We start from the raw sequence: 20,438 nt of genomic DNA, 5'->3' as shown, positions 1-20,438 counted from the left end.
TAAACTTCTTCATTGAGGTCACCATGGAGAAATGCATTATTGACATCAAGTTGCTCAAGAAACCACCCTTTGATGGCTGCCAAAGAAAGTAATGTTCTAACTGTAGTCATTTTTGCAACTGGTGAAAAAGTATCAAAGTAATCTACTCCTTCCATTTGAGTATAACCCTTTGCAACTAACCGGGCTTTATGCCTTTCAAGAGAACCATCAGAGTGGTATTTAGTTTTGTAAACCCACTTGCATCCAATTGGAACTTTTCCTGGTGGTAAATCAACAATTGACCAAGTATTTGTGGCTGCAAGAGCGTGTAACTCAGCTTTCATAGCTTCTTTCCAACATTCAAACTTACAAGCTTGATTATAGGTCTTAGGTTCAGGGTTAGAAGAAACAGTTAGACAAAACTTTTTATATGAAGGAGTGCAATGATCATATGTCAAAACAGAAGAGAGAGGATATGCAGATTTACCTGAGTCAGAGAGTAATTGTGATTCAGAAGAAGTAAGGAGACTGCAGTGATAGTCTTTAAGATATGCCGGTGTTGTTTTAGGTCGTGCAGACCGTCGAATAGGTACATCTGTTGTGGTCTGATCTGGAATAGCTGTTGCAGAAGATGTAGCATTAGCAGGGGTAGAATTGTGTGTTGTAGAAGTATCAGAATTATCAAGGTTTTGAGAGAGAGGAAAAGAAGAATTTGGAATAACAGATGATTGGATGGGTTCATGATAGGAAGAAAGATGTGAATTATCAACGGAGACATGAGGTGTAAAGGAATCAGGGGAACATCGTTCATGCAATGTAGAAAATGGAAAAGATGATTCATGAAAGATGACATTTCTTGATAAGAAAAATTCATGTGAATGAAGATCATAAAGAAGGTAACCCTTGGTGCCTTCTCTATATCCGAGAAAAACTGATTTTCTTGCTCTAGAATCAAATTTGGTTCTATGACTTTGGATGGTGGAGGCAAAAGCAAGGCAACCGAAGACTTTTAGGTGAATTAAAGAAGGTTGTTGTTGGTGAAGACATTCATATGGGGATTTATTTTGTAAAAGGGGAGTTGGGATTCGATTAATGATATGGACAGCTTGTTGAATTGAAAAATGCCAAAAATTGGTAGGGATATGAGATTGAAAGGAGAGGGCTCGAGCCACATTGAGGATATGTTGATGCTTCCTTTCTACAATACCATTTTGTTGAGGAGTCTCAACACAAGACCTTTGATGAATGATGCCTTTAGAAAGATAAAATGAAGGCATGATAAACTCAAGTCCATTATCACTTCTCAAGCATTTAAGTTTCTTATGGAATTGAGTATCAATGAAAGAAATGAAATTCATGACATGATTTCTTGTTTCACCTTTACATTTCATAAAAATGACCCATGTAAATCTACTAAAGTCATCAACCAAGGTTAAAAAATATTTAAATCCGGAAACAGAAGGGGTAGCATAGGGTCCCCAAATATCAGCATGCAGTATATCAAATATTTGAGTGGAATGAGTAAGACTATGAGGAAATGATGTTTTCTTATGTTTTGCATAATGGCATATATCACAAGGAGAGTGGGTACTGGTGTATTTTACAATGGGAAACTGAATGGAAATACATTTGTGTATGGAATCCGAAATGTGACCCAATCTATAATGCCAAACATTTGCAGAATCAGTTGACTTAGACGACAAACTTGGAAAAACAGAATTACAAATTGAAGCAGAAACTAAACCATTATTTTGAGATTTATTTAGCAGTGAAGAATCTAACACATACAGTCCTCCAAACTTCTTAGCTATACCAATCACTCTCTGGTTCAAAATCTGCACAATAGAACATGTATCAAGAGAAAACAAGAAACTGGCATTAGAAGTTTTCAAAAATTGAGATATTGAAAATAAATTGATGTTGAAATCAGGAATGTAGTAAACATTATGAAGGATAAGTGAATTGGATAAGGATATTGTGCCTGCTATGGTTGTCACTATTTTATTACCATTTGTTGACATGGAGATAGGTGGAATGTTGTAGAAAGAAGAAATTTTTTGCAAACAGTGAGTGATATGATCAGTTGCTCCTGAGTCTATGACCCAGAGAGTAGATTTCTTACCGATTATGGGAGTGGATGTGGAAGTATAAGCTGCGGGAAGTGAGATAACTGAATTGACAGTAGGCTGAGGCATAGTAGAAATGGTGTTTGACGTTGAAGCTTGCAAATTTGAATGTTGTAGAAGCTGCAAAATCTGATTATATTGCTCTTGGATAGAATTCAGTGAAGGGCTGCTAACAGATCCTTGGTTCTGGACAGCATCAGTATACTTTTGTTCAGAAACCGCAAGATTCGCTGACTTAGGACCTCTGTTTTGATAACCAGGAGGATAGCCATGGAGAAGGAAACAAGTCTCAACTGTATGATTATGCCTTCCACAATGACTACAAGTGCGAGTAATGCCTTGATTCTGTCCTCTTGTTCCATTATAAGATCCTTTACCTCGACCTCTATAGCTAGAAGAACCACCACGAGCAAAACCTTTATTAGAATTGGTTTGCTGAACTTGATTAACAGCTGATTGTTGATCAACAGGAATTTCACCAAAAATAGGAATATGTGTTTGTCTTTCTTGTTGAAGTACAAGAGAAAAAGTCTTATCCAATTCAGGCAAAGGATCAATTAGCATAATCTGAGAGCGCACATGTGCATATTGCTCATTCAAACCTTTCAAAAACTTAATTACTTTGTCTTGCTCATTATACTTTTTGAGATCAGAAGCAACACCACAAGTGCAAGGGATGGCACAAGTGCAATCACGAATTGGCCGGAAGTTCTGAATTTCTTCCCACAAAGTGGTTAATTGTGTAAAATAGGAGGAGATATCAAGATTACCTTGTTGAAATTTAGCCAATTCCTCAAGAATATCAGCAACTCTGAAAATATCACCTTGTGCAAAACGGTTCTCCAATCGCTTCCAAACCACGGAGGCTCGATCACACCAAATGATTGATTTCGCAATGGTTTCAGAAATACATCGTTGAAGCCAAGACAGAACCATGTTGTTACATCTTAACCATGGTTCATGAAGGAGATCTGAAACAGGAGGAGGATTTAGGGTGCCATCAACAAATTTCAATTTGTTCTTGGAAATTAATGCGACCCGCATAGATCGCGACCAAGTCTGGTAATTCTTGTTATCCAATGATGGAGTAACAAGAACAAGTGATGGATTTTCATTAGGATGCAAGTAGTAAGGATTTGAAGGATTGGTTGCAAAATCAAAAAATGGTGGATTCTCCATAGAGATGAAAGAAATCAAATAATCAAGGAATCAAATGAACAGCGGAATGAAAACTGAAGAAAAAAATTCAGAAATTGAATAATCAAGAGGATTCTTGAGATGAATCGATCAACAAGAGAAATTGATGAAGAGATTCACAACTGATACCATGTTAATATTTAGAACACAGTTGAAAGTAGAAAGACAAGTGATATAATTCTCATCGATCTATCTGTGAAGGTACATGACAGGTTTATTTATACACTAAAATAAAGAGAAGACTAATCAACATGTATAAATACAATTGAATAGAATACTAATAAGAAGGCTAACTAATAGGTTCTAGTTAATGATAATTAAATTAAATATTAACATGTAACACAGATCTACATCATCCTGTCTTCTATAATTCAGCTGTACATGTAGTAACACGCCGTTGTTGTATGTGAGAAGGATGAACGAAAAAGCTTTCACGTTTCATAACTCTGATACTCTTCTTTTTCTCTCTAAAATTACAAAACCGGGTGAACCGAATGAGCCGCCGGTTTCACGGTTTTTCCCGGTTTTACTCCGGTTTACCGATTCGTTTTCCGGTTTTCGAACAGAGCGGTTATAATTGTTGATCGGACCGGATACAACTCCGGTTCCTGGTTTAACCGGATCGACCGGCCGGTCCGGTTTGGATTACCATGGAATCTACAGTGATGAGTAGATACCGAAAAATCATCAAGTAAAGCCGAGTCAGAAGGTAAACAATTACATGTCGAGGCATTGCCGGACATTGCAATCAAAGAGTGAATGCGCACTTTTGTGGACTGAATGGATTGCAACTTAGATTGAAAACGAAAAGCATTTCTAGCGAACCAAATTTTGTGCACTGTATGAATGACTGCTGCCTAATAAATATCAGACACTTGGGATGAACAATTAGCGGGAGTGCCAATGAGAAGAGAAGCAATCGAGGAACAATCTATCAAACGGTGGAGTTTTCCTCCAAGCTAGGTCCACAACTCAATCGCAAAAGGGCAATGGAGGAATAAATGGTCTGAAGTTTCAACAACATTAAAACAAAAACAACAGAGAGAGACAATAACACAACCATTGGTATGAAGTTTTTCATCCGTGGGCATCTTTCCATGCATCAGTCGCCAATAAGACAAGGAATGAGATGGAGGGATACAACTTTTCCAGATGCGCTCTGCCCAAGATAACAAAGGAGCAGCCGGCCTGAGAAAAGAAATAGCCTGCTTTGATGTGAGTTGTCTGTCTGTGGAATGCATCCAAATAAGAGAATCATGAAGTTGTGCTCGCGGTAGGGTAATAGCAGCCAACCTAGATGTTACATCAGGGACCAATAGGGACGAAGGTAGGTTCCAATTTCCAGTTGCAATGATCTCTGAAACTTTTCCAGTAAAACTAGAATGGAAGAAAGGATCAATATTAATTAAGTAAATGTACCAGCGGTTCTCCAAGCCAATTGTCTGTCCAAAGATTAATCTTCTCTCCCGTTCCCACAATCCATAAGGAGTTTTGAAGGATGGTTCCTATATGGTTTTTAACACCGTGCCAAACCGAAGACAGGAAAAACAGAGATGTCAATATGTTGTGGCAAAAGAGTATCCCTCTAAAGGTTATGGTCTGTTTCGGAATAGATTACCAACAAAAGATAACTTCTTTCGTCGTAACGTTTTAGATAATAATTCTTGCTTGTGTGCTTCTGGATGCGGATCTCTGAAAGCTGCTAATCATTTTTTTTTTTGAAGGAAAACTGCTAATCATTTATTCATTAATTGCTCTTTCTTTGGATTGGTGTGGAATGGTATTCTTCATTGGGTTGGCCTTTCCATGGTGGCTCCGTTCGATGTCTTAGATCATTATACACAATTCATTTTTGGTGGCGGAGCCTCTCAGGTGCGGAAGACTTTGTTAAACGTCATTTAGTTTTCTACAGTTTGGGAAAGGCTTAAATATGTCTTTCGTCCCTGCAAATATAGGTCATTTGAATTTTCGTCCCTGAAGTTACTAATCCTTCCAATCTACCCTTGCAAATACTAATCATTTGACTTTTGGTCCTAATTAGATTTTTTTTGCTGAGGTGGGCTGTCATTAGCGACGTAGTGCCCATGTGGCAAGTGATGATTGGGTGAGATGGTTGGCTTAAATAGGTTTTTCATCCCTGCAAATATAGGTCATTGGAAGGATTAGTAACTTCAGGGACGAAAATTCAAATGGACTGTAGGGACGAAAGACATATTTAAGCCTTTGGGAAATATGGAAAGGAAGAAATAGCAAAATTTTCAAGGACAAAGATTGCTCGATTATTCGTATAGTGGACAAAATAAAGTCTCTTTCCTTTTCGTGGTTGAAGGAGAAACTTGTTCAATTCTCTTTCAACTACCAAGGATGGTGGCTTAGTCCCCTTGACATGATAGGAAATAGTTAATTGTTATTTCTTTCATTGCTCTTTTTTGTTGTTTTTTTCTTTTCCCGGTTTGTAAATATTGTACAATGTTTTTTTGTTTTTCCTCTAGACACCTAGTGGTAGGAAAGACTTTTGGTGTTGATAATATATTCCATTTTAACTTCTTCAAAAAAAAAAAATTATATTTTCAATTACAAATACAATTATAAATCCCTTGTGTGTTGATTATTATTTGTATTTTAATTTAGAAAATACTTATTGAGATTTATGGTGTTACACCTTACGAGCATACAGAGGCTTAATCGTCCAAGATATTCACAATTCGTCTAAAAAATTACAAGTGTTATACAAACACCTAGTTCAAACATTACGCCATCACATTCGAGCATAAGGTTTCTCCTCGTATAAACTATCTCCCTAGAAGTCATCTCACTTATCGAAGAGCAACAACTTCAAAGGCTACTATTCTAGACCATTCGAACCATCTCACTCCAAACCCAATTCATCATTGGGTCAGTTATCTAGTAAAGACGTCCTTCCCGCGAGGGGGCACACTTAAAAATACAGGATACCAATTCAAACAGAAATTTAACTGTCCCCATCATTCACATTCAATCATAATCTGCATAAGGACAACTGGTGTTATAATAATAATGTTTTTCAAATATATTTTTCTTTGGATTATAAAGTGAAGGATATTGTTTATGTATTTGCCAACGACAATGTCTTTCTGCACAATCAAAGTCTTCATTGAATACCTCAAAGTCTTTTTGCACGAAGCCGCCTTCACAAGCTGGATATTTCGTAATGACTTTGCAATACCATGGCGCCGTCTCACCATACCATTCATACGAACCACAAAATTCGTATTGCACAAACATATTATTTCTTTCATAGGTCGAAGGATGGGTATAACCAGTACTGTAACAATCAATTTGTATTCGTTCAGGAAAAAGTATTTCAATGGTAATTGTATAAATATTTGCTCCAAAACAAGTCCACCAACTCGAAGCATAAGTGACTTGACCTGATAATATTAATATTAAAACAATTTGCAATATTGCATTGTTTGTTGAAATATTAGCAATAACTTGGTTAACAGTTCTTTCTCTCATTGGTACAAATATGGAGATTCAGATCTTACATGTTTATACCATATGATCTTAAACAACTTATAAACTGAAACTCTTAAGATTAATATTTAAATGCTATACGTTAATAAAATTACATTAATTATCAGTTTTTATCCGATGTTGTATGTGACCAGTTTTTATCGGTTTTGAGAGAAATCAACTATTGATTTAAAAATTAAATGTCATTCAATTGGGTTGGTTCCAACAAAAAAAAAATATCAAATTCAATTACGTGCAGTTACTCTAAATAATAACCACCTCTTAAAGAATAACAACGTAAGAGTACACCACCTCTTATAAAACAACGACGTAAGCGTACACCACCTCTTATGAAACAACGACGTAATCAGTCACCAACAACAGCTTCAACTACGACTTCAGCAACAACACGGACGACGATGACAACATCGACAGTCTGCATAACATACTTATGACTTGTTCAACAACGTACAACTCAACAAAGCTTACAACAACTTACAAATCAACGACGTCAGCAACTTAAGACTCCAATACTTTGGAACGACAACTTACAACTTTACAACTTAGACCAACACCTGCAACTTGATCAATATTCAACAGCATAGAAACACAAAAGCAATTCACAACATAACAATATTAATGAAAAGCATCAACTACTTAAACATCATACATTTTCCACATAAGACATATAATTATTTCACATAACCAACAACAACAACATATGCAGCACGTAAACATCTCAAGATATAACAATATCAAATGATAATTAACATCAACTTAAACATCATATATAATTCACATAATGCATATTCAAATATACCACATTACTAACAACATCAAATCATATTATACAGCTTCACAGATCATCATTAATATCATATTCAACCTCCATTCCTACCCCAAGATCAACTCACAACATGGGTTAAATAATCTTAAACAACTTAATTGACCTCATAATACTTCTAGTTTTGAGGGTTGGAATTATCCCTTAAGTTTTGGATTAACTTAGAAACGGTTATGCTGAATTTTCATAAAATTTCACTAAGACCTTCTTGGAGTATTATCATCATATCTCAAAAACCAAATATCATTTTCAAGTCAAACCAAAGCCATTGGAAAGCTAACAAAATTATCTACAACTTTCATGCATACACCAAAGGCCAATTCATAACAGAAACGTGTGTAAAAGACGCAAGAACACGAAACAGGGCAGTATGCCACTGAACTTTTCGCCGGGCGAACTAATGGCGAGCTCAAGGCGAGTGGCTACTATGATGTTTCGCCAGGCGAACTACTGGCGAGGAAATGGCAAAAAGCTACTGGAATGATCCGCCAGGTGAAATATCTCTCCGCCATGGTGAATCGCGATGGACCAAACTATGTAAATTCTGCAGTTTTTCACCAAAAGTCCCAATTTTCCCCAATTCAATCGCCAAAACTGATTACAGCATTGCTATATAATTATACCTATGATCTGTACGCAATCTCTCATCATTAACATGGTTTCTACACTTTCAATTCAAAAATCTATAATCAAAACCTAAACCCCAAATCCCAATTTAACCACAACCCTCTTGCTAAATCAACATCAGAAGTTATATAATCGAAAATCATTGAGAGTTAGTCTCACCCTTACCTTAGCAAAATCGAAATCGCAGCTCTCTTGAAGGTTCTCCTCTCTTCTCTTGACTTTTCTCCCTTTTTCCCAAAACTGATCGTACGTACTACTTTTTCTAAACTAGGTCTTCTCCTATTTATATCTCCTATCATCTATTTTATCTTATTTCCACTTAATCCACTAAATTCTCTAAATCCTCAAAACAGCCCCACAACTTAATCTTATTTCTATTTTCAAATCTTATTCTAGTAAATAATAAAATAAGTCTTTAAATAAAATATCAACACATCACATAATCATATAAAATCACATAAATCATCAAAGTGGACTCTAAACTTTAAAAATAATTAAATAATTAAAGACGGCGTTACAACTCTACCCCCCTTCAAATAATTTCGTCCTCGAAATTCAAAGCACAAGAAAAATGAATTCAGTTATCACTTAAATATCTTAAACTATATAACAAAATGGAAACTTCAACAATACACAAAAATCATATTAAAGTTAGTCAGTCGAACAAGATCACATAAAAAAAAAAACATAATCATTAATTAGAAAAACATAACGACAATATTCAACTGTCACACGACACAAACGACTCAACTACTTGGCCGAACGGACCGACCTGCTCTGATACCAAGTGTAACACCCCGTTTTCCGAACATAAAAATTTCATAAAAATAATCAGAGTTTTCCACATAAACGAAATGCTACACTTCTTTTCTTAAAAATCATAAACGGAATAATTAACTAATTATCCATCAAAATTCAATAACAAAATATTCAATGCTTTGCAGCGGAATTTATTTCAACATCTAAATAGTCTTTGGCACAAAGGCCTCATCACGTCTCATAAAATCCAATCTAAAACAGTCATGTAAAATCATAAGTAATACGTAAGGAATAGAAAAGCATACAACAAATTCCCATCCTGTTACGTATGAGAGCACCTAAAGACACACGTGAAGAGGAAACCACTCACGACAACAACTACAGCAACTTAATAACGATCACCTGCAAGTTACTCATACGAAGAGCAACATTTCCAAGCAGAAGGGGTGAGATTTCACAAACAATAATATTAAGCATATAATTCATCAATTACATTTAACAACTTAAACTTCATCAATTTATAATAATAATTCTTCGTATAGTACTTCAATAAATCATCAATCAACTTCTAGTCAACATTAATATCATATTCATCACATCATATACATTTATCATATAACAACATAATCATCACATCATAAACATCATCATATAACAACATAAATATCACATCATAAACATCATTGTATAACAACATAATTCATCATATCATAAACATCTTCTCATAATAAAATAAACAACACAACATAACCATCACCTCATAATAACATAGAAAACACAACATAATCATCTCATAATCTTACAAACAACAACATATTCATCATCTTATAATAATGTAAACAACAACAAATCATCATCTCATAATAATATAAACAACAACATAATCATTAACATTCAATGGTTTGTCATCAACAACAACTTCAACGATTCGACGACGACAACGTCAACCTGTCAATACAACTACGTGAGAGTACATCACCTCTTATAATAATAACAATGTAACACCCCGACTTCCCAACATAAATATTATTAAATAAAATCAGAGTTTTTCAACGAACGGAGTGTCACACTGCTTTTCAAAAAGTCTTGAATAGGATAAACTTCTATTCACTAAATAATAGTTTCAATAAAACATATCAATTCATCGCAGCGGAAATATTTTTCAACATTAAACATCCTTCAAATAAAACTGGCACATAGCCTCAACATAATTATCCTTAAAGATTTAATCCAACAAAAGGTTGATAATGATACATAAGGAATGATGAAAATTCAACGACAAAGTTTCCCCATCCCGTTACGTATCAGAGCCCTAAGACACATGTGAGGAAAGTTCACTCACGACAGCAAGGAACGACAACTACTCTGGATTACCTGCAAGTTACCCATAGGAAGGGCAACATTTCCAAGCAGAAGGGGTGAGATTCACAAACAATAATAATAGATATATATATAAATCATCAACCTATTTAACAACTTAATTAAATAACATAATTAGCAACATATACCCAACAATAATGTTCATACTTCTTCAACTTTAATAACACTTATTAATTCAACCAACAATGAAGACAACAACAAGATTCAGCAACAACAACACAACTCACTCAACAACAACTATAACAAACCACTCAATCAACAACTACAACAACTCACTCAACAACGACGACAACAACTTATTCAACAACAACAACAAACTCTCTCAACGACGACGACAACAACTTATTCAACAACAACAACTCTCTCAACGACAACGACAACAACAACAACAACAACTCTCTCAATGACAACGACAACTACAATATACATGTGGTACCATTTTCAATGTGTTGAATGACTAAGCATTCTAGGGCATGAGCCCTCAACAGTTTGAATGATAAACATTCCAGGGCATAAGCCCTCAACAATTGAATGACAAGGCATTCCAGGGCATAAGCCCTCAACAGTTGAATGATTGACATTCCAGGGCATGAGCCCTCAACGGTTTATGAGTATGCAATGGACTCAACTTTGTGTATATCAACATACAACTCAGCAACATCGACGACAACGTAGACAACGACAACGACAACAACAACTGTGCATAAATAATTATGACTTGCTCCACAACTTGGTCAACTTAATGATATTAATAATCAACAACAGCAGAGACAACAACATAAGCAACTTGCAACATAGCAATATTAATAACAACAACTTGAATGATATAAACAACGACATTTTCTATATCATACATTTTCCACATAATATATATAGCTTAAATTAACGAACAACATCAATTATATTAGCTTAGATTCACTGAAAAGCTGTACCTTTATAAACAACTTTCATTCCTACCCCAAGGACCAACTCATGAACTCATTAGACCCTTTATACGACATAATTTCTTTCCTAAAAACATCTCTAGATTGTTAGGATAAAGTCCCTACACATAGGAAGAAGTTTGGAAGCAATTGGAGTGAAGAAAATTGCATTTTTAAGGTTTCTTGGATGACAGAATCGTGGCACGTTGGTCTCCCATCGTGGCACGATTTTTCCAGATTCGACAGACGACTTCAGATTTTCAACCTTCACGTTTTCGCACATAAAAATCAAACCGTTAACCCGTTTTCGATGCCGTTTTCGCCTAAACGCTCCTGACACTTAGCTCTATCATAATCTACAGAAAAATTCAAGTTTCAACCACCCAAAAATCGATCTCCAAAACCTCACACAATCACTTATTTGCAAAACGTTTAGACACCGACTTTTCAAACGAAAATCCCAATTTCCATCGACTCAAACCCCAATACTGATTGGAAACTTAGTCTATGATTAATCTACAATCTAAACATCCTTTATCACCCTAATCCATCAGATTATCTACTTCTTTCAACAATTCAATTCTACATTCTAACCCTAATTCCCAAATTCATAACAACCACATGTTAAATCAATTTCAGAATACACATACACTATGATTATTGAGAGTTAGCCTCACCCTTACCTTGAATTGATGAACAAATCTCTACAAAAATCAGATTCTCCCCTCTTGGCTCTTCTCCTAGCTTTCTCTTGGTTTTTCTCCCAAAAACTGTTTTCACGTGAAACTGCTTCTAACCCTATTTTTCTCCTTTTTCTCAGTAAATATAATCTCCCAATATTTAATTAACTCCCACTTAATTTACTTAATTCTCATTTAACCCCAAAACTCCAATTAAATCCTAATTCTCACTTATTCTATTAAATAGTAAAAATAGCCATTTAATAAAATACCCACACCACAAAATCAACATAAATCATTTAAAATCATATAAAAGACTAAAAATAATAAAATCACAATTAGGGCGTTACAAACAACATAAGAGTACACCACCTCTTATTGAACAACAACCTAAGAGTACACCACCTCTTATAAAACAACGACGTAAGCGTACACCACCTCTTATGAAACAACAACGTAATCAGTCACCAACAACAGCTTCAACTACGACTTCAGCAACAACACGGACGACGATGACAACATCGACAGTCTGCATAACATACTTATGACTTGTTCAACAACGTACAACTCAACAAAGCTTACAACAACTTACAAATCAACGACGTCAGCAACTTAAGACTCCAATACTTTGGAACGACAACTTACAACTTTACAACTTAGACCAACACCTGCAACTTGATCAATATTCAACAGCATAGAAACACAAAAGCAATTCACAACATAACAATATTAATGAAAAGCATCAACTACTTAAACATCATACATTTTCCACATAAGACATATAATTATTTCACATAACCAACAACAACAACATATGCAGCACGTAAACATCTCAAGATATAACAATATCAAATGATAATTAACATCAACTTAAACATCATATATAATTCACATAATGCATATTCAAATATACCACATTACTAACAACATCAAATCATATTATACAGCTTCACAGATCATCATTAATATCATATTCAACCTCCATTCCTACCCCAAGATCAACTCACAACATGGGTTAAATAATCTTAAACAACTTAATTGACCTCATAATACTTCTAGTTTTGAGGGTTGGAATTATCCCTTAAGTTTTGGATTAACTTAGAAACGGTTATGCTGAATTTTCATAAAATTTCACTAAGACCTTCTTGGAGTATTATCATCATATCTCAAAAACCAAATATCATTTTCAAGTCAAACCAAAGCCATTGGAAAGCTAACAAAATTATCTACAACTTTCATGCATACACCAAAGGCCAATTCATAACAGAAACGTGTGTAAAAGACGCAAGAAAACGAAACAGGGCAGTATGCCACTGAACTTTTCGCCGGGCGAACTAATGGCGAGCTCAAGGCGAGTGGCTACTATGATGTTTCGCCAGGCGAACTACTGGCGAGGAAATGGCAAAAAGCTACTGGAATGATCCGCCAGGTGAAATATCTCTCCGCCATGGTGAATCGCGATAGACCAAACTATGTAAATTCTGCAGTTTTTCACCAAAAGTCCCTATTTTCCCCAATTCAATCGCCAAAACTGATTACAGCATTGCTATATAATTATACCTATGATCTGTACGCAATCTCTCATCATTAACATGGTTTCTACACTTTCAATTCAAAAATCTATAATCAAAACCTAAACCCCAAATCCCAATTTAACCACAACCCTCTTGCTAAATCAACATCAGAAGTTATATAATCGAAAATCATTGAGAGTTAGTCTCACCCTTACCTTAGCAAAATCGAAATCGCAGCTCTCTTGAAGGTTCTCCTCTCTTCTCTTGACTTTTCTCCCTTTTTCCCAAAACTGATCGTACGTACTACTTTTTCTAAACTAGGTCTTCTCCTATTTATATCTCCTATCATCTATTTTATCTTATTTCCACTTAATCCACTAAATTCTCTAAATCCTCAAAACAGCCCCACAACTTAATCTTATTTCTATTTTCAAATCTTATTCTAGTAAATAATAAAATAAGTCTTTAAATAAAATATCAACACATCACATAATCATATAAAATCACATAAATCATCAAAGTGGACTCTAAACTTTAAAAATAATTAAATAATTAAAGAGGGCGTTACATATCGCCTTACCAATACCCCACACATCCTCCACCGCAACCTTATCATTCCCCTTTAAAACCACCCAATGAGACCAATCATTATTCACCGAGTCAGAAGAATAATTTCCATCAGAAACATTTTGAGACACCACCTCCACCGCTTTCTTATGCCGATCGGAACCTTGATGTTTCCTAACATTTTTCTTCAAAATTTGCAAAACAGATGAACGGTCTTTACATGGTAACCTGGCCACTTTTTTCAGACTATGCACAAAATGAAGCAAGACGCCATTCACCTTCTTACGTCGCAATCAAAACACGGGCATAATCAAACCTGAATTTGTAACACCCCGTTTTTCCAACATAAAAATTTCATAAATCAATCAGAGTAAAACACCTTAAACGGAATGTTACACTTCTTTTCTTAAAAATCACAAATGGAATAAGTAAATAATTATCCTTCAAATTTTCAACAACGTAATAATTAAAACTTTGCAGCGGAATTAATTCAACAACAATAAAAGCTTCAACAACATGTTCCAAAATTGACACATAAAGGAATGATAAACATAGCAACAATTTCCCATCCCGTTACGTATCAGAGCCCTAAGACACTTGAGCCACCACTCCTACTAATCTTTATTACCTGCAAGTTACCCATACAAAGGGCAACATTTTCAAACAGAAGGGGTGAGATTCACAATCAATAATAATAATATATAATTCATCAAATGCATCTAACAACTTAAACTCCATCAATTAGTAATAATAATTCTTTTAACGACTCCTAAACCATATCATGTACTCATCATATCAACAGTCATAACTCGATATCATAAACAACATCATTTAACTTCATAATCAACATCTTAATCATAATCATATAACATCATACTTATAATTCGTATACAACATGACAACTTCATAATCAATGACATAAACAACGTAACAACATCATATTCATAGTTCATATACAACATAACAACATCATTAATTCGTATTAACATTCTCCACCAAGCACCTTATTAACAACTCATAATCATCATCACAACATTCATAATCATCATCATGTAACATCATAACAATCTCATATTCAACACCATAAACAGTCATCATAACATCGTAATCAATATCATAAACATCTTCTCATAATAATATAAACGACACGACATAATCATCACATCATAACAATATAAACAAGTACATATATTTAACAATAATGTTCTTACTTCTTTAACTTTAGTAACACTTACTAATTCAACCAACAACGACGATAACTACAATTATCCAATATATATATATATATATATATATATATATATATATATATATATATATATATATATATTTCATAATCAACAATATCATCAATAATAGATATCTAACTCATCAATTAAATCTATCACCCTGTCATAATAATAATTCATCAATATATAAGTATATCATCATTAACAACATCAACCAAATGATAATTAAAACCAACAACAACGACTCATGCAACAACTCGACACCACCGCTAAGACTCATGCAACAACATGACCATATCAGGGCCGGGGCCCTCACCGTTATAGAATGGTTAAAGAATTCTTTTCATCAGGACATGAGTCCTCCCATTATCACCGCTTTGAACAACATAGTGTTCCACCGCTTTGAACGACAAGGCATTCCAGGACCGAGGTCCTCACCGTTTTTATGCTTATGCAACTGACCCACCTGTGTATATCTACATACAACTCAACTACAAACACCGACAGTATGAACGACGGCAACCATCCCTCAACAAATATATATATATATATATATATATATATATATATATATATATATATATATATATATATATATATATATATATATATATATATATATATATATATATATATATATAAGACTTACACCACAATAATACAACTAATGATAGCCAACAACAACTTCAACGTCATATATTTTCCACATAATATATATATTTCACATTAACCAACACCAGCCAACATTAACCAACGTCACCTAAATATTAACCAACTTTAATCAAACGCTAACCCACTTTAATTAAACATTAACCCACTTTAATCAAATATTAACCAACATATGCATCTTAATCAATAATAACCAGCAACATGGCAGCACACAAACAATCTCAAGATATAACAACATCAAATAGTAATCAACATCTTAAAATATCATATATACATATAACACTTCATCAATCATTGACAATATCGTATTCAGAAATATATACATACATATATTAATTCATCAATCATAAACAATTCTTCACTGTGACCTACGTGCAGTAATTTGACCATAACTCAAGTTCTATAAATCCTTTTGAAATCAAACCAACAGCATTAGAAAGCTAACATCCATACCTACAACTTTCGTGTGTACACCTAAGACCAATTCTGTACCAATCAATACCAGTTTTCATTTCAAATTCTGACAAAGTTGTGCTGAAATTCATAAAAATTCACTAAGACCTCCTTGGAGTATTTTCATCATATCTCATAAACCAAAAATCATTTTCGAGTCAAATTAAAGCCATTGGAAAGCTAACAAAATTATCTACAACTTTCATGTTTACACCAAAGTCCAATTCAAAACAGAAACGTGTGAAAAAGACACAAGAACGCGAAATAAGAAATGCTGTCAAAAGGCACTTCGCTTAAGCGAACGAGTCTTCGCTTAAGCGAACTACTTACAGTAGCTGTTCGCTTACAGCTCGCTTCCTGTTCGCTTAAGCGAACAGTCATCGTTTCTGTATAAATTTTAACGGGTTTAAACCATTTTTCACCCCAAAACTCCCAATTTTGATCTCTCAATGCCCAAACATGTTTCCTTAGATTGTTTATATGTTCATTATACAATTAGGCATCCAAAGGAACATAAAACATGCATCAACAACAACAAATACAGATCATTCCACCATCATACAAATCTTCATCAATTCATCCAATCAATCATAATTTCAATCAATTTATAATCACAACAACAGTATAGATTAAGTTTTCATTCTGAACATTACATTACAACAGAATTAACATGATCAATACCCATTCCCCTCAGAATCATCATCAAACCCTAACCCGTAATTTATCTTCCAAAAACTATGCAATTAGGTCAATTTTCAGAAATTATAGATTATGATTGTTGAGAGATAGTCTCACCCTTACCTTAGTTTTGCAGAATGATTACACAGCACAATCGGTTCCTAAGCCCTCCTCTCTTGTTCTTGCTCTTCTTCTCCCTTTTCTCCCAAAAGCTAGTTTTCTTACGTTAAAACGTTCTGACTGTTTTTCTTTCTTTTTCTAACTCCCAAACTATAACTTCCCTATTTCATTAAACTCCCTTAATTTTTATTAAATCCTAATTAACTCCCTAATTTCTAAAATAATAATAATTTCCACTTATTCCATTAAATAATGAAAATACCATTTAATAAAATACACCACACCACAAAATCAACATAAATCATTTAAAATCATATAAAAGACTTTAAATCAACTAAAAATAATTAAATAACAATTAGGGCGTTACAGAATTCATCCAGTGTACTACTGTCAGTCTGTAAAAATCTTCCACAGTCTAACACACAGAGTTTGAAAAAATTCTCATTCCAAGCGTGTAGCAGAATACCAAACAGTCTCAACCAAGCACCCCTCTGAAATGGTATTACTTTCTTATCCCACCTCAAAATATTAGAAAATAACATAGCAAAAAAATCCTGATTACTTTCAATAATTGGTGAAACCTCTTTACTGGAAGTACTACTGAGAATCTTAAGCAACAAATTATGTCCTCACTAGAAGCAACTATCTATCAGAATAAACAAAAGAACTAGTTACAAAAAGAACAAATCAGCACGCCGTAACAGCCCCTCCTTGTATCAGCAGCTATAGGAGATAAGCTAGCGAGCAAACAGCCCCTCCTTGTATCAGCGAAAGAAGGGGACACCACAGGTGAAGAAAAGAAAACAAGCAGTACCACAGAGCGCCTTAGCAACTAGGACAAACCGCACAAACAACACAGTCCACGACAGAGATAACAAAAACCACCAGAAAAATCAAATTCCCCATCTCTGGCTCTTCTTTCCTCATCTACAAAGACAACTAATTGGATTCCACCGCCACTCATAGTACAAGTACGCCGGAATACGATAAACAACTTATTTCCAACTTATAGCACAAAGCTTGTATGTGTAAAAATAAACTTGTTTTTGTATATGTTATAAGCTGTTTATGTAAGCTAAGCTTGGACCACTTATGAAATAAGTTGGAAAAATTTTATGAAAAATGTCATAAGTTCTCCCTTACAATCTCACAAAGTTTATGTCAATAAAAAAACTTAAATAAGTAAATCTAAAATGGCTCAAGTTTCTCTACATTCATGCCAAGTACATATTCCAACATTTCAATCCACGATGCAAATCATTTTACTATAATAAACAAATAGCATGAAATATCAAAATTCACCAACCTTGTACGCTAAAAAACTAATAATAATAAAAAAAACAAATTACAGGAGAAAGGAGAAAGCTTACCAAAACCAAAAATTGACAAAGGAGAAAGCGAGAAAGCTTTTAAACGAACCCCTAATATCAAAATCCAACCCATTAAATCATAAATAAGAGTAATCCACATTATACAGCAGATTAATCCACAACTTAGTCATTTAAGGCAAAATTCCCAAAACAGCTTACTAACAGCTTATGACCTCTAGACAATTCAATTTCAACTCAAATTTTCCAGAATCAAAGAAAATATGTATACACAGTTCCTACACCAATCAAAGAAATTCTAACATATTTAACCCAATAATCAACTGCGGAAGCTTTTGGAACAACTTATGGCTTTTAACTTTATTAAAAAAATTATAGAAAAATATAGTTATTTATAAATAGTAAAATCATGTCTCACTAACCAATTGCAGACTTCACATCTTCAAATCGTGAGGGACAAAAAACACCTATAACAGCGTGTGACTCCCAGATTGAGCGAAGACCAAGCTGATAAGCAGGGAAATTAAATTAATATCTTATTATAGAGAGAAAGCTTACAGTAGATTGTGTGTATGGAGAATTCGAAGTGATTGAGAAAGCTTACAACAGAGGATGGTAACAAACTAATTTGGGGATTAAGGTTTAGGGAAGAAAGATGCAATTAAGTTTTCTGAAGAAAGCCATGACTTTGGGGAAGAAAGATGAAACTGATTTTGGGATTTTTTGATGGGATGAAAGATTGAAAGAAGGAGTGGGGTGTTATCGCGCGGCTTGTGAAATTGGAGAGAAAATTTTGGAGAAAATAAAAGGGTGGGAATGAAATGTGTATTACACGCCTTCTATATTTTTGTCCAGCATGTCAAAGATATCCACGGTCAAAACAAAACCGTGAGAGTCATAATGTGGCCGCAAGTGGACCCTTCTATCATATTTTGTTGTTATCCACGCCTAAGGAAAAATCGTGGCAATTTTAGTGTGGCCAATAGCCGTTTTTTTGGTAGTGTGAGAGGAAAATGCAGCATCAATATTACACTTATACCAACCTGTCAAAGGGTGTTGCCAACTAGACGGTGTGACAGATGTCGAGGTGCCAACGGCGGCCGAAATTCCCTCTTTAGCGGTCTTTCTGCTAGTTAATATAATCTAGGTATCAAAAAAATGACATATGAAGTTTATCTGTGATTAAAGCATGCGCGGGAACAAGAATGAGTTTTATAATTAAATTTGCAATTCAAAATGTTTTTTTTTTTTAAATGTGATATGAAGTTGATATGTATTCCATAAAAAATAAATGATTTTTTTTTTTGTGGTACCCGAGGTTCGAACCCCGGACCTTGAATGTACAATGCATTGTCTTTACATACTGAGCTAAGCTCACGAGGACTAAAAAAAAATTAATTGGCTCGACCTTTCGATTTTATTTTATTTTCAAGAATTTCGTTTAAGTTGTTTATGGATAATGCAAAAATGAATATTTTTTATAAAAAGAAATATAGTAAATATATAATTTTATTAAAATAATCTCCTTTTTTTTCAAAGAATAATTTTAATTTAAGTAATTCCTTGGATCTAAATTCGGGGTGTTACAGCATCTTTATATGTTGAATTATTATTTGTATTTTAATTTAGAAAATACTTATTGAGATGTAGAGTGTTACACCTTACGTGCATACAAAGGCTTAACCGTTCCTTGCGAACATAATCCAAGAGACTCACAATTCCTCTAAAAAATTACAAGTGTTATACAAATACCTAGTTCAAACACTACTCCATCACCTTCGAGCATAAGGTATCTCACTTGAAGACCACTCGAACCATCTCTTTCCAAATCCAATTCATCATTGGGTCAGTGTCCTTCCCGCGAGGGGGA

At 34.3% G+C, this 20,438-nt stretch overlaps 1 protein-coding gene across 1 annotated transcript; it reads right to left on the bottom strand.

Moving 5' to 3' along the window:
* Positions 1–1,507: 1,507 nt before the first annotated feature.
* On the bottom strand, positions 1,508–3,337 carry LOC120580873 (uncharacterized). The gene is made up of 2 exons (XM_039835072.1): positions 2,102–3,337; positions 1,508–1,814 (listed from the first exon to the last, which is right to left on the bottom strand). Exons 1-2 carry the CDS (start codon positions 3,282–3,284, stop codon positions 1,783–1,785), a joined length of 1,215 nt encoding a protein of 404 aa, XP_039691006.1. The 5' UTR covers positions 3,285–3,337; the 3' UTR covers positions 1,508–1,782.
* Between the last annotated feature and the right edge of the window lie 17,101 nt (positions 3,338–20,438).

This window comes from Medicago truncatula, chromosome 6 (genome assembly GCF_003473485.1).
Source record: "Medicago truncatula cultivar Jemalong A17 chromosome 6, MtrunA17r5.0-ANR, whole genome shotgun sequence".
NCBI lineage: Eukaryota > Viridiplantae > Streptophyta > Magnoliopsida > Fabales > Fabaceae > Medicago > Medicago truncatula.
Note: the sequence above shows the minus strand (reverse complement) of the source record. Positions and strands in the feature narration are given on the sequence as shown.

Bases quoted from the DNA above. Each gene is read 5' to 3' on its own strand.
- LOC120580873 (XM_039835072.1), bottom strand. From the start codon at position 3,284: ATGGAGAATCCACCATTTTTTGATTTTGCAACCAATCCTTCAAATCCT. The intron at 1,815-2,101 runs GTAAGAAATCTA...TCTATTGTGCAG, and splicing joins CACATCCACTCCCATAATCG to ATTTTGAACCAGAGAGTGAT.